Below are 13201 nucleotides of genomic sequence, written 5' to 3' on the forward strand. Positions count from 1 at the left end.
GGGTAAAAAAAAGTGATATTAGAAAGACCATGAGAATTCTTGAGAAAATGAATTTGTCTATGTGTGTTTGAGTGGGACTTCTTGTTTTTACCCTTTCATGGGAAACAATCCTCAAAGAGCTAATTTTTTAAGGGTTTATTCTTTATATATCATATTCATTCATAAATTAATTGTAAGGACCACAATTACAATACGCTTAGGATTTTTTTGTCTAATTTATTACAACTTATGTGAAAAAGGTCCAGTTGTTTGCAGTTATTTGATTAATCAGATAGAATAATAAATAAACAATATCTCTTTTAATACCTTTGCACAGGGGAAGGGAAGAGTGAGATTTCAGTCCTATCTGATACATCGTCCATTTAGAAAACCGGTATACTCGGATTGAAAATGTGGTTTGCCGAACAACAGTCCCTTCAAAAGGATTTTGACTCCCTCTCCAACCCATAGAGGTTTATGCATTTATCTACTGCCCCTGAAGTTTTTTAGCTTTGACTTCTACTCTGTAGCTCGGACACTAATATTATATTTACCTGACATATTTCTTTCTTCCTAGGAAATAGACCCAAATTCAGGGTTTACTGAGCTTCCAGATGAATATTTTGAAAGTGCTGAAGGAAATGAGGCCGATTTTTGGAGAGCTAACCGAGGCATGATGCAGGAGCTTGTTAATGCGGTTCCAGGGATTGATGAGGCTATGACATATGTTGAAGTAATGAGGTAAGATTTTATTGTCAATCTTTTTATTTCATTTGTTTTTTTCACGAGCATAAAAGGGACGGCCAAGTTTCGGTAAAATAGACAGTCTTGTTTGGGATGAAATAAGATTATGGTCACCTGTTTTAGTAATTAATTTGAAAAGACGTTTTCCAAAAACGTTTGAAATATGATTTGTATTTCGAACAGTAGATTTATCCAAGTTAAAGATAGGAACGTGGCTTCGAGTAGGGATGAGGAAAGTGTTAAAGAGAGATAGTAGAACATTTTGAGAATAAAGTTAAACCATGATAAAGCTATAGAAATGATAAATGATTAAAAAAAAAAAAAAAAAGTCAACAATTTGAAAGTTGAAGAAGATTTATTTTCTGAGTACGAGCTAGAGACAGTACTCAAAGGATTGAAGAATAATAAAACCTCGGGTGCTGATAGTGTGGTAAATGAGTTCTTGAAATATGGTGGTTGCAAAATGGTGGTACGATCTTTGTAAACTTTAATTAAAGTTATTTATAAGAAATACGATAAGAGTGATTGTGGTAATTATAGAGGGACCAACTTGATTTATGTAGAAAACAAATTACTTAGTATAATGATGCTTATTAGACTAAAAGATAAGTGAAGAAAAGAAAAATGTGGTTGTTGGAGGGGAGAGGACGAGTCGACCAAATTTTCACTCTAAAATTAATCCTTCTACTTGTTTCACGTTACATGCCCTTGGCTCATCGTGGGGTTCGAGACCAGGTAACATCGCTTGGCTTCCGAAAAGGTAAGGAGACTTGAGTCGCTTAGACTAGGAATAAATGGGGGGGAGGTGATTTTAGGTAATTAGGAATCAAACAGGTGGCTATCTTCACTTGCCTGGTTAATATTGTTAGTAAAGATGGTTAATGCAATGAAGGTGTAACACGTAGAGTTGCGAAGGCGCAAGTTGCTTTTTCGTAATAAAAAAAGTTTTAAGGAATAGGAAGATAAGTGTGCAACTGAGATTACAGTATTGGAAGCTTTGATAATGATAGTGGTCAGGTATAGCTCTGAAATGGGGATGCTTTGACAAGCTGGGGAAATTTTGCTAAATACTTTCTAGAGGAATTGTTATAGGTACTTGTTTAACTGACTATATATCAATCAATAAGCTGTACGAAAAATCCGGCTTGATCTTTCCTTTTAGGACTACTATAAAAGAAAATTTTAAATTGCTAGGCCCTGTCTAATAGATGAAAGATGACTGATTCCCAAAGATTGCAGTTTTTTGCCATCCATCTGGGACCAAATGAAAAGCAGTTGGACCAAATGAAAAGAGTGATTGTGGTATGATAATGGTGTGGAAAAAGGTCATAAGAAGGGATTTGAAGAATATTGGAAATTTATAGGTAGAGGTAAAGAGTGAAGTTTTGAATATATTGGGAGAATGAGAAGACTCCATTGCTGTGTTAGACTCAGGCTTGCCGCTGCAGTGGTTGTTTGTAGTAGTAGTGGTATTGTAAATGGAACTAAGATAGATTCCCTAGTATCATAAATGCTAGAAATCCTCTATGGAAAAGTTTTGTTCGAAAAAATTTTTCATTTAAAAGCGTGAGAATAATAACCTAAATTCATGTTTGATATTTCAACCCCCCTCCCCGACATATATTTGAAGGGGTACATGTTCCAGTGAAACTTATCATTATCAAAGCATCAGAAAGAATTTAAAAGGAATTGGGCTAAATAAATATTACTTTACTTCCAAATTATGGAAAATTTTCTAGTTGTTTCCTTTATCATTTGCTGCAACCTTATTACTGTTGAACAAAGTCTCAAAATGCTCTGCTGATCTCCTAAACACTGTGTTTGTCATTAAAGGATGGCCCATTCTGATCTTTAGCTGGGATAAGTCATCTTCTTAATTTCTTAACCTTGTGGTACAATATTTTGCCATTATGTAAAACATCTCAAAATCTCCCGATCCTCATCAGTTTTATCCATTGTCTCATATGTCTCCTTAACTCATACTTTAATTTCGCTTCCACTTTCCTTAATTAACTCTTTTTCTCGTAAGATCTATCATTCAGAAACTTCTTATTAAAATGACGTCTCTCCTTTACCCAGATTGAAGTCCTATCGCTGATGTTCCTACCTGATTTTCTAACTTCCCTCCCCGAGACATCTTTGACTACTTTGTAGCCAAAGATATAGCAAAAAAAAACCGTAACTATTCTTCTAAAAACCGTTCAACCCATTTTCGGGATTTTTAAATTCTAAGGCTCTTCAGTTCCAAATCTAACTGTTCTTCTTCTGGAATGCGTTTCTGATATTTTAATTCTAGCGTCAATCAACGTCATAACTACCGGGAGTAATTTCCCGGTAGTTTAACAACTACTATTGTTTCTGATTTTCAGCTTGAAATTAACTTTCAATGCTACTGAATAGTGGTATCTAATTTAGTATTAATAACAGAACCTTTGTATATCCTACTCCAACGTTTCCACAAGTTTAGGTCATGACCCGTGACAGGGTTGTTCAAAAACCTTTCCGGTTCGAAAAAAAAATTTATAAAATCACAATTTGTTTACATTAGTTAAACACTAGTAATTGGAGCAAATTGTGTATTTGCACTATTTCGTGCTGCTCTGTCGCCTGCGTCCGCACTTCGTGCTACTGACGATGGTATGTGTTGAGATTCTTCCACCAATTGCCAATTTTTACATGTATACCCCTTCCCGGATGACTTCTATGTTTATATCCTGTTTTTTGTTTTTTTTTGTCATTTTTTTTTCAGCTTTGAAAACAAAGAGGAAAAACTAATTTGTTTTGGAAAAAAAAAAGGATAGGCCTAAACAAATTACTTTATTTACTGAAGTTTCTAAGCAGTATATTTGTTAATTTTTTAATTACTTATGTTTTTTACATAATTATTTTGAGGTTTCTGTGCATGAGAGCAAACAAATAACTTGATTACTTTTAAAAATAGGATTTGTTTTGTAGTTTCTATTTTACTCAAATAGTTGAAAATGCCATGACCTCAAGAGAAGCAACGGGTGGCGAAATCTTTTTCGATGAGAGGTAAAAGATTATGTTCTATTTTGTCTTGTCGGGGATTTGGGACTAGTATGGTCTCTCTTTGGGAGGGCAAGGTAATGGGTATCAAAAACATAATCATCAGGATGGTTGTTGTTGAATCTCAATAACATCGGGAAGTGGTTGTTGAATCTCAACTTTTTTTAGTCAGAAATAAAATAACATTTAATTCTCTTGTTTATGGCTCTCCAGGGTCTGGAATTGAGTTAATCTCAGTGAGGGATGTGTTAGGGGGGGGGGCACGTTTTCTGTCAGAAGTCAATCTACCTGAAGAGGACGTCAGATCCCAGACAAATTTGGTAGAAACTAAGAGCTTGACTCATGATTGTGCATTATTTTTTGTATACAAGTGACCTGCTGTGTGTGGAAGAGGGAAGGGTATCAAAATTTCTTTTTTGTAAGACTAATTACTAGACCGACTGTTGAATTTCTTTCAACAAAACCTGGTCAGTAGCTATAATTATGATGTCGGGTGTCTAGTTGTTGAATCTCTGTAAGGGGAGGCCTATATTCTTCTCACCTGCATCCATAAGAATGTTGGTTCGCCTTTAAAGGGATTGGATATTATCCGATATACATGGTAACTTGTGTTGCTCTACTCGGGCCTGGATACCAGAGATCTAGTTCATGCTGCTATTTATCTCTTAACCTACTATAACCACTGATATCAATATATTTCTCTAAAAAAAAAGTATTTATGGCCTCTTGAAAGTGTAATTTTTATTGTTGTTTATTTTTCTAATGCTGTAATTTCACGTTGAGTTATCAATTGCAGACTAATTGAGGGATATCAATTCACCGTCGTTGTATTTGACACTGCTCCAACAGGACACACGCTTCGTCTTTTATCTTTTCCCAAGCTGATGGAAAAGGGCCTTGGCAAGATTATAGGAATCAAATCCAGGATCGCACCTTTTCTAAATCAAGTATACCTTTTTATTTTATAAGTAATCCTTATTTAACTTCATTTTAAATCCATAAAAAGTGCTTAATAATTATATTGTGGTTTTCTATAATTTCTTTTTTTTTTCTTCTATAATTCCTCAACTGTATCTATCTCACATGTTATTGTAGCCTACTATAGGTCTTTGGACTAGTTTTATTAGATTTTTTTTTTAGCTTAAGTGTATGTTCTGTCTGAAACATGCAATTTTAAAAGAAGCATACAGCTGTAAGCTGCATCGAAATGACAAGATACTTATATCATTGGATCCACCAGTATCCGATCTATCCATTCACTGAGCGAGATATATCTGGCCTATTTCCTAGAGGATGAGCTAAACTTGCTTTTAAAAAATGAAAATTTTGCCTTTCTAATGATTTTGAGCCAATTTTCAAAGTATTTTTCAGTCGGAAAAAATTACAGAGCTAATTTTAATGATGAGAGAGAGATTTTTTTTAGACCAAAAAACAACATTGGTATTAACAGCAGTCCTGAGAAAAACCCCGAGATGTTATACGGTAGATGGATAAAACGGTATCTTAGTTATCGAATTTTTGCCATCTTACTTTGAATCATTGAAACATTAGGACTGCAGAAAAATAATATACAGAGAAATTGCACAGGGAACATTGACCTTAAGATAAAGAATTATGTTTGAGTAATCATATTGTTTCTACTTTTCAATTGTAACACAGACAAATAATGTGAAATCATTTTTGCTAAGAACTATTTTGTCTAATTCTACTGTAACTCTGCCTCACTCTCCCTCCTATAAAAGGTTTTATTTTAACTCTTAAGATTGAGATTGATAAACTGCCCAGCAAAGCATAAAATTGTATCTGAATTTTCAAATTTTATTTTTCTCAATCTGTGATTGTCGAAGAGTCAGTCGACCTCATTTAGTCTCACTTAACTATGATCTACAATGCATGGTATCAACGTAGCATGTATTTTATTGGTAGATGGTGTGATTATATGGTCATTGTCAAAAGTTAGCAGTTGATTAAGGCGTATGATCCCTGTGACGTATGAGATTTTTCGACAACCTTGCGGCTGTAATTTGTACAAGAACAAGGTACTTACATGTCTGGTTTCGTTAGTTTTAGTGTTCATTCATCAAGAGTTATGGTTTAAATTGACTTCTTCTGAGGGAATGATCTAAGAGTGCTTTAAAAATAATAAAAATTTCCTATTTTAGGACGTTTGTGACTTTCCTACGTATTTTTCACTATGAAATGCAATGCAAAGCAATTTTCAAAACGTCAGTGGGTAAAGCTAAACTCGACTATCGAATGATAGTAACATTGGTGTTCTGCGTTGGAACATCAAGACCATAGGACTGCAGAAAAATAACTAACCAAAAACTATTACAGGGAACACAAATCTTGAGAAATGAGATAAGATAAGATATTTATTTCAAAAAATGACTATCACAAGCCCCGAAGGGCCGAATTTGTCTTTCGGGGTCATATAATAAAAAAAGACATTGAAATATCACAACAACAAAAAAACTGGCTAAAAAATGCCAAAAACAACAATATCAGAAAGGCAAAGCCATTCATTAGTCTAAAAAACAAAAAGTGTCAAATTAAAGAAGGTTAAAAAGGCACAAAATAAAATAAAACCCAACAAAAATTGAGATAAAAACAATTTTCAAAGGGTTTAAAAGAGAGTATATAAAATGGGGAGGGAACCTAAAAGCCAAACGGACACCAGCATGGTAATCACCCTTGTAAAAAAAAAACAACAAAAACAAAAAACTAATGGTTTATTTGATAAGTAATGAAGGGGACAAAGGTTTTTTCATATCTGGAGGTTAAACAACAGATGGGGGACAAGATAGGGATGGGTTCAGATACAGTACGTGGCAGGTGGTGTCTGGATTGGGAGTGTCTTTTGGGGAAAATGTTTTCCGTGCAAGGGTTTATTATTGCATTTTTCGCAAAATGGAGGCACAACCTTCCTCTCCTGTGCTCAAGAGTTTCCAGCTTGACCTTTTTTAGAAGGAGTGAATATGATACCAAAGCTTCTTTAAAAATTAGTCTTAGGGCTCTTTTTTGAATAGATTGAATTTTATCAGATTCATCACGGGAGATACCAGGATGCCATACTGGACAAGCATATTCAAGGTGCAGGCGAACAAAGGAGGTATAAATCCGTAAAGAATGGTATGGGGGGATGTTAAATTTATTCAAGAGCTTAATGAGAGACTTAGATACATTACCTCTACGGGCAATATCTTTGACATGGATATCCCACTTTAAATTAGAGGAAATTGTAACCCCAAGTAATTTAAAGGAAGACAGAAATATCTGGGGGGATAGGGTCAAGGAAGGCGGGAATGGATTTCAAGAAATTTATCGTCATTATATTTGATTTAGTGGAATTTAATTTCGTATTTAGGTTCTTAGCTTCATCCGAAATGTGGGATAGAATTTCAAGGGGGTCTCTTTTAATATTCCTGTGACATACTTCTAGGATCGTCAAGTCATCCACGTATTTCTACCTTTAGGGGAAGTCCTTACCAATATCATTATTCGTTACTAGAACTAAAAGTGGTCCCAATAAGGTTCCTTGAGGAATTCCACAATATATAGGGAGGGGGTTAGAGAAAATATTTTTGTAATTAACAACTTGGGATCTATTTGAAAGAAACGATATAACGATATTTACTAACAGAGGATCAAGTTTAAAGTTAACCAGTAGTGAACGAATTAGGGTGGTGTGGTCAACCAGGTCAAAAGCTTTTTGGAAATCAACTAAGACAAGGTTCAGCCAGACATTTTGTTTATCAAGGTTACTTACGATGGTATGCATTAAGTGCACAAGGTAATGGGTGGTGGAAGTTTTCTTTAAGTTACCAAACTGCCGGGTGTCAATACGCGGACAAATTTTATCCTTAAGCCAGTCACAGAGGAAACCTTCATAAAGTTTGGAAAAAACAGAAGTGAGTGTAATGGGGCGAATGTTAGCGAAAGTCAGACTGGCGCATTTTTTAGGGACAGGTGTTATAAAACCTTGTTTCCAGCAACTTGGGAATTTATCAAATTTTGTGATGTGGTTGAAAATATTTGATAAAGGCTCAGCAATTTTGTCCGAAAAGGCTTTAATTAAGTCAACTGGGATGTCCAAGGGACAAATACTTGATTTTATAAGCTTAAGAATTTTATTTATAACATCAGAGGGAGAAATAAAGGGGAAGGAAGTATTGGGAGGAATAGTTGTACTTGAGCCAGTGAAAGGGGGGAGACTTTGCACGATGGAAGCAAGGTACAAGTTCAGATCGTTGGCGGTCTTATTAAATGCTTTTTCAGGATCCATAATTTTACTTCTTGACGAATCTACGATTGAGGAAAAATGTCATTAAAAATTTTAAACTGTGTCGAAGGTCATTGGAAGTTTCGAAATACGAATTTATCACGAATGGTGTTTCTCTGATACTTTACTTAATTGTTATGTTAATAGGTCATACTATAAATTTTAATGTAATATAAAATATATTAAAATAAACTTTAATATACTATAATGTTTAAAACTAAATTTTGTATAATAACGAGTCAGCTTGAAAAAAATGCAAATAGTTTTGTTGTATTAGAATGTACGACTCTTGTTAGAATGTTTATTTATTTTATTTTTTTTATTTACATTATTAAACGAGGATTATCCTCTTTCGACATTTGATGTTTTGTGTACTTGCATAATGTATTGTGTGCTATAAACTTTACTTGGCTACTATATCTTAGTTATTATTTGTTTTAGGTCAGCTCTATGATGGGTAGTAATAGCTTAAATGCTGATGCATTGAGCGCAAAATTAGAGGGCATGCTTCCAGTGATTAAAAAAGTTAATCAACAGTTCAAAAATCCGGTAAGTATTTAATCTTGTTCCTCTTTTTTTCTCTTTCGGTAATGGCCTCTTGTAGGCGGTGGGGTGGGGGTGATGATGAATATACACCTCCGCTGGTATTGGGGAATCTCTAATGCCGCCGGAGCAACCTGGCGGTACCCCAGAGGCCAGTGTAACCCCCAAGCGCCACGGATTTCTACGTGTCCTGTCTCTGGCGGTTTGCACAACCGTTAGGGTTCTGACAAGTTTACTTTCCCCGTAGTATAGAAGTTCCACACGACTCAGGCACCATAAGCATTAAACCCCCCAATTCTCTTTCTTTTCCTCAAGGAAAGATTTGTTGCTGAGAATATGAGTCTCTTCCTATATCAAGCCAATCTAATCTCAGCCTCTCTCTAGGCTTCAGACTCTATCCCGGCTAATCAAAAAGTCAAAAGGTATAAAATAAAGAAGTCTTACTATTTATTTCAAACTCATCACAAAAACTGGAACACAAAACTCTTACAATTAATAAAGACACATTGAGACGCGCCTTCGCGCGCGCTGCTCTTAAACTCTGATTGAATGGCTGAGTCAAAATTAAAATTACCCATCACCCTTTGCAGATGTATGAATCATAGCCTTCTATACTTTTTGACTTGAATTAATTAGCGACTTCTTTCAGGACGTCACGTGGTAATACATCGGTCCAGAGTTTAGACATTGAAGATAAAATAAGTTAAATTTACAAAAAGGGCCATTTTTCTGATAAACTGGGCCAAAGATTCCAACACCTCTCTTTCTGTTTTTTTTACGTTATATTGAAGACAAGTTTTATTGATAAGAGATTTTGAGATGTTAAATATCGGTTACCTTAACATATATAGCACCTTTTATCTGGGGTAATGAAAATTTCCAAATATTTTATCGGAAACTGTTAACTTATTAATAAAACGATCTTATTGGTATCGGATCTCGAGATGATAAATGTTTACTTAGTCCCCTTGTTTCTCCCTTTTTTGAAAGACGGATTTGAATAGTGAGCACTTGTTTTCCTTCTTATTTTATCAATACAATAGAACTTCTATAGATCAAATTCCTTGATAGCTTGAATTTGTGTCCTATCCTGCAAAACTTTGCCAAGACTCGATGTTTCAGATAGTTCTAAAAGTTGAAGTTACGTATTAGAGACACCAATGTACTGAATTTCTGACATTTCAAAGCAAAAAATAATCCTTATAAGCTTACTAGAGGGGTTGGGGTGATGGAGAGGAAGATAATCTCTATCCCAGTTTTTTTTTAAAAATCCCTTATGAAAATTTGTAACTTCTTGAATTGGGGATTTGTCAGCGCCCTCTTGACGTTTAGCGTATGTGTATTGGACAAGACTGTTGTCAACAGCAGTCTTCAAAGTTAAGATGTTATTTATACACGTCCTAAATGAGCTTGTTTCTTACGTAGATTCTGCCATCTCTATTAATGGTCTTTTTTTCTTTTCAAGAAAGGTCTTTCAGTCTCCAACCAAAGTGTTAGTAACCTGTCCGAAATTCCCAGTTTTATTTCCTGATGTATGTTGAAGTTCTCTTTTCTGCCCAGAACTAATATGGCAACATTTTAGTTGTAATAGAATATGAATACCGTAAATTATAATTCTCGGTATATCTTCTCCGCTATCTTGAGGGCCGCTAGGAAGTTTTCTAGTGGGGGCAAGTACCACCAAAAGCAATTCTGAGAATCTCCCATAGACTTAAGCCTAATCTATTGCATTTACATGGAGCTTATTCATGTCAATCGGAAATAAGAGACAAAGAAACCTTATTAAAACCTTAAGATATAATAAGCTGGCTAGATTCTAGCTCTTTATGTCAAGGTTCTGCTAAACTTCAAGTGTGTTTTGAAATTAACTCTTAGACGTATTTATGAAATTCATTTTGTTCACTCCCCCAAAAGTTTGATCACGTTTACAGACTGGTTTGTGGTAATAAAATACAAACAAACAATTGTTTGTAAAACGTCCCGCTAAGTGAGTAAATATTTGAGTAAACAAAAAGCTCAGATTACTTATAAAGCTTTAAGATAATGATTGGTTTTTAAAGGTTTCTCATAATTTTAGAGGTGTGAACTATTTTGGAGTGAACTACGTCGCAAAATAAACTGCTTCTGCATAGTTTCACTGTTAAACACATTTGGTGATTTCTGTTTTTCTCCTCTTAAATGAAAGTATTATACAGTACAGCTTACCTGGGAAGGATAATTTTCTAGATAATGTACGCCTATAAAAACGTGCAATTTTTCAATAGGCTCTGGTGCCGCCTCACGGTGGTCACTGCCTCGATCGGACAATTCATTGGATCGTTCGGGGTGCTCTTAACCGAGTGTCCTGGGTGAGCGATACGTTTACTTTGAATAAATTAGAGTGCTTAAAGCCGGTGCACCGCGCTTGAATATCACAGCATGGAATGATGGAATAGGACCTCGGTCTTATTATGTTGGTTTTCTGGACTTGATCCAGCCTCTCAACTATTGAGTTTTAAGCTAGATTTTAGTTTTGGAATATTGTTTTGTATCAGAGCTTAAAATTTATTTCTGAAAAAAGTCCCATGAAAAAAGTCAAATAGTTTTAAAGTAGCAAAATATTATAGGTACTTCCAATTCCATAAAGAGTATGTCACAAAATCTTTTTAATCATTATATTTTAACAATTTGTGTTCAGTTACTATTGTAGTCTTCATAGAAAAATGTGTTTTTTCAATTTTTCTTTTCTTTTTTTTGTGAATTGTGTATCATCGCTGAGGAAAATCTGTCGATCTGTTTCTTTTGTCAGTTAATTTTCATGAAATTTTTCACTGTATGATTAAATCATATGATTAAATTCTATCACAAGGCAAAAAAACACAGAGTAGTTGTTGATATTCGAAATATAGAAGATCCAGTTTAGATTCTTTCTTATTATTTTTGGACTCAAAAAGGGCAGACAAAGTTTTTTGTGCCCATTGAAGGGTTTAATTTCTTAGAGGTTTCGCCCTTTTTTCTAAGCTAGTAGTTGTTTTTAATCAGGGAGAAAACTTTTTAATCGAAGCTTAAAAGATACAGTCTACAGGCCATGCGTCAATCCTAAAACTCGGTCGCCTACCTGAGACTCTAGGTGGGCGGGCTGTATTAGGCTTATGTCGGCTGTTCGCCTGCGAGTCTAGTCGACTTCAGTCCCCTAACGAGTCAACCCAAAATCTTGGTCATCCCTATTGCAATTCCTGTGGGCTTTCCCAGTAGGCGAAACTTATATAATGTGAACAATCTCAGTTGCCCAATTGCCTACAAGTCCTCTGCACATGGTCAGACATAAATCCTTGAATCATTTTTTTGAACTGATAGACCATTTTAATTGTCCTTATTCTATGCCTAACTACCTTAGTTCTGCCCTAGGATGGATGACAGAATATCTATCAACAAGTGAAATAAATCATTATTATAGAGTTCTGAAAAGTTATGCCAACTTTGTCTCTCACAGAGACCATCTGTCTTGGCTTTACTTTAAATAGATGGGCTCTCAATTGTTATTCACTTCCACCAAGTTGAATTTAGTTCAAAAATTAAATCTTGGCCATTTAGATATTTGGCTCATTCTGCAGTAATAGCCCTTAAAACTTGACATTTTTTTTGTTCGAAATTTCTTTAAGGCTACCCCCCTCCTCCTCAGAAAGAAAAAGTCATGTTGTGTTTTCAAGTATCTCTTGGCATAACAAGAGCGCTAATATTATTTTGGGCCGACAGATTAATGTTTTTGCAAAATATCAGAACCAGTATAGTCCCTTTAATGTTAAACATCGTAGTAAAATTTGAAGCTAGTGGATCTTTGATATATTGTATTGTTTTTGGCTTAATGCCGTCTAGATTTTTGTTTTACTTCTAGATTTCAAAATATTTTTTATTTAAAATAAGCATGTCGGTTTATTTAGCCTGCTAATGCATTTTGTAATAACAATTCACCCTTGAAATTTAGATGAGGTTTAATACTCCTGGTGTAGATTAACTGAAAGTAAGCTGTTGAAAGGCTCCAATCGTGCCAAATTAAAATTGTGGACCGTGTATACTATTTAGTAATAAACTTTGCCGGGATCAGTCCATATTGTTGCATTTTTTAAAAGCAAGTAATACATTTTCATCGAAATAAGTTTCTTTTATTTGAATTTGTTTGTTGTTTTGATTAGTCTTTTTGTGTAGACTTGTAGGTTATTTGAAAAGTAGTCCTTCTGAACTCGTTAAAGGTACTTCTTAATTTTATTTAGTGTCAGCTACGGATTTTGGTATAATAGTTTAATGCACAAATTTGGAAATCTGCCAGAAAACTGAAACTGTGTGCTGATGACTGTAGATGGACCTATTTTTTGTATTGATTAGTGGCCCACAGGAATTTTTGCCTGTTCGAATATTGGTCGCCCTGTTTACTTTTTGTAGATGTTTTAAAAGGTGCTTTTTTGTGCAGGCTCCAGGGAAAGTGAGTCTATGCGCACGTGCAGTAACTAAATTTGAGAGAGTTATTGAACCCCGCAAATGCATGCGTAAAAAAGGCGAACAAAAATGGAGAATGAAGGATGTTTGTTGAAAAAAAAATGGACAGTCGTGATATTTCTTAGGCAAGGTGTGCGTTTCTAGAGCTTTGTG

At 34.8% G+C, this 13201-nt stretch overlaps 1 protein-coding gene across 1 annotated transcript in view; it reads left to right on the top strand.

The window, feature by feature from the left end:
• Window positions 1-13201, top strand: part of LOC148946938 (ATPase ASNA1 homolog) — a 41702-nt gene that overhangs the window by 18419 nt on the left and 10082 nt on the right. The window contains exons 3-5 of the mRNA XM_089097208.1: window positions 557-720; window positions 4547-4697; window positions 8474-8581. Of these exons, the coding sequence (XP_088953334.1) occupies window positions 557-720; window positions 4547-4697; window positions 8474-8581 (423 nt within the window). The remainder of the gene's footprint in view (window positions 1-556; window positions 721-4546; window positions 4698-8473; window positions 8582-13201) is intronic.

Source organism: Artemia sp. Qi Xiang Cuo, chromosome 11 (genome assembly GCF_049724085.1).
Source record: "Artemia sp. Qi Xiang Cuo chromosome 11, ASM4972408v1, whole genome shotgun sequence".
NCBI lineage: Eukaryota > Metazoa > Arthropoda > Branchiopoda > Anostraca > Artemiidae > Artemia > Artemia sp. Qi Xiang Cuo.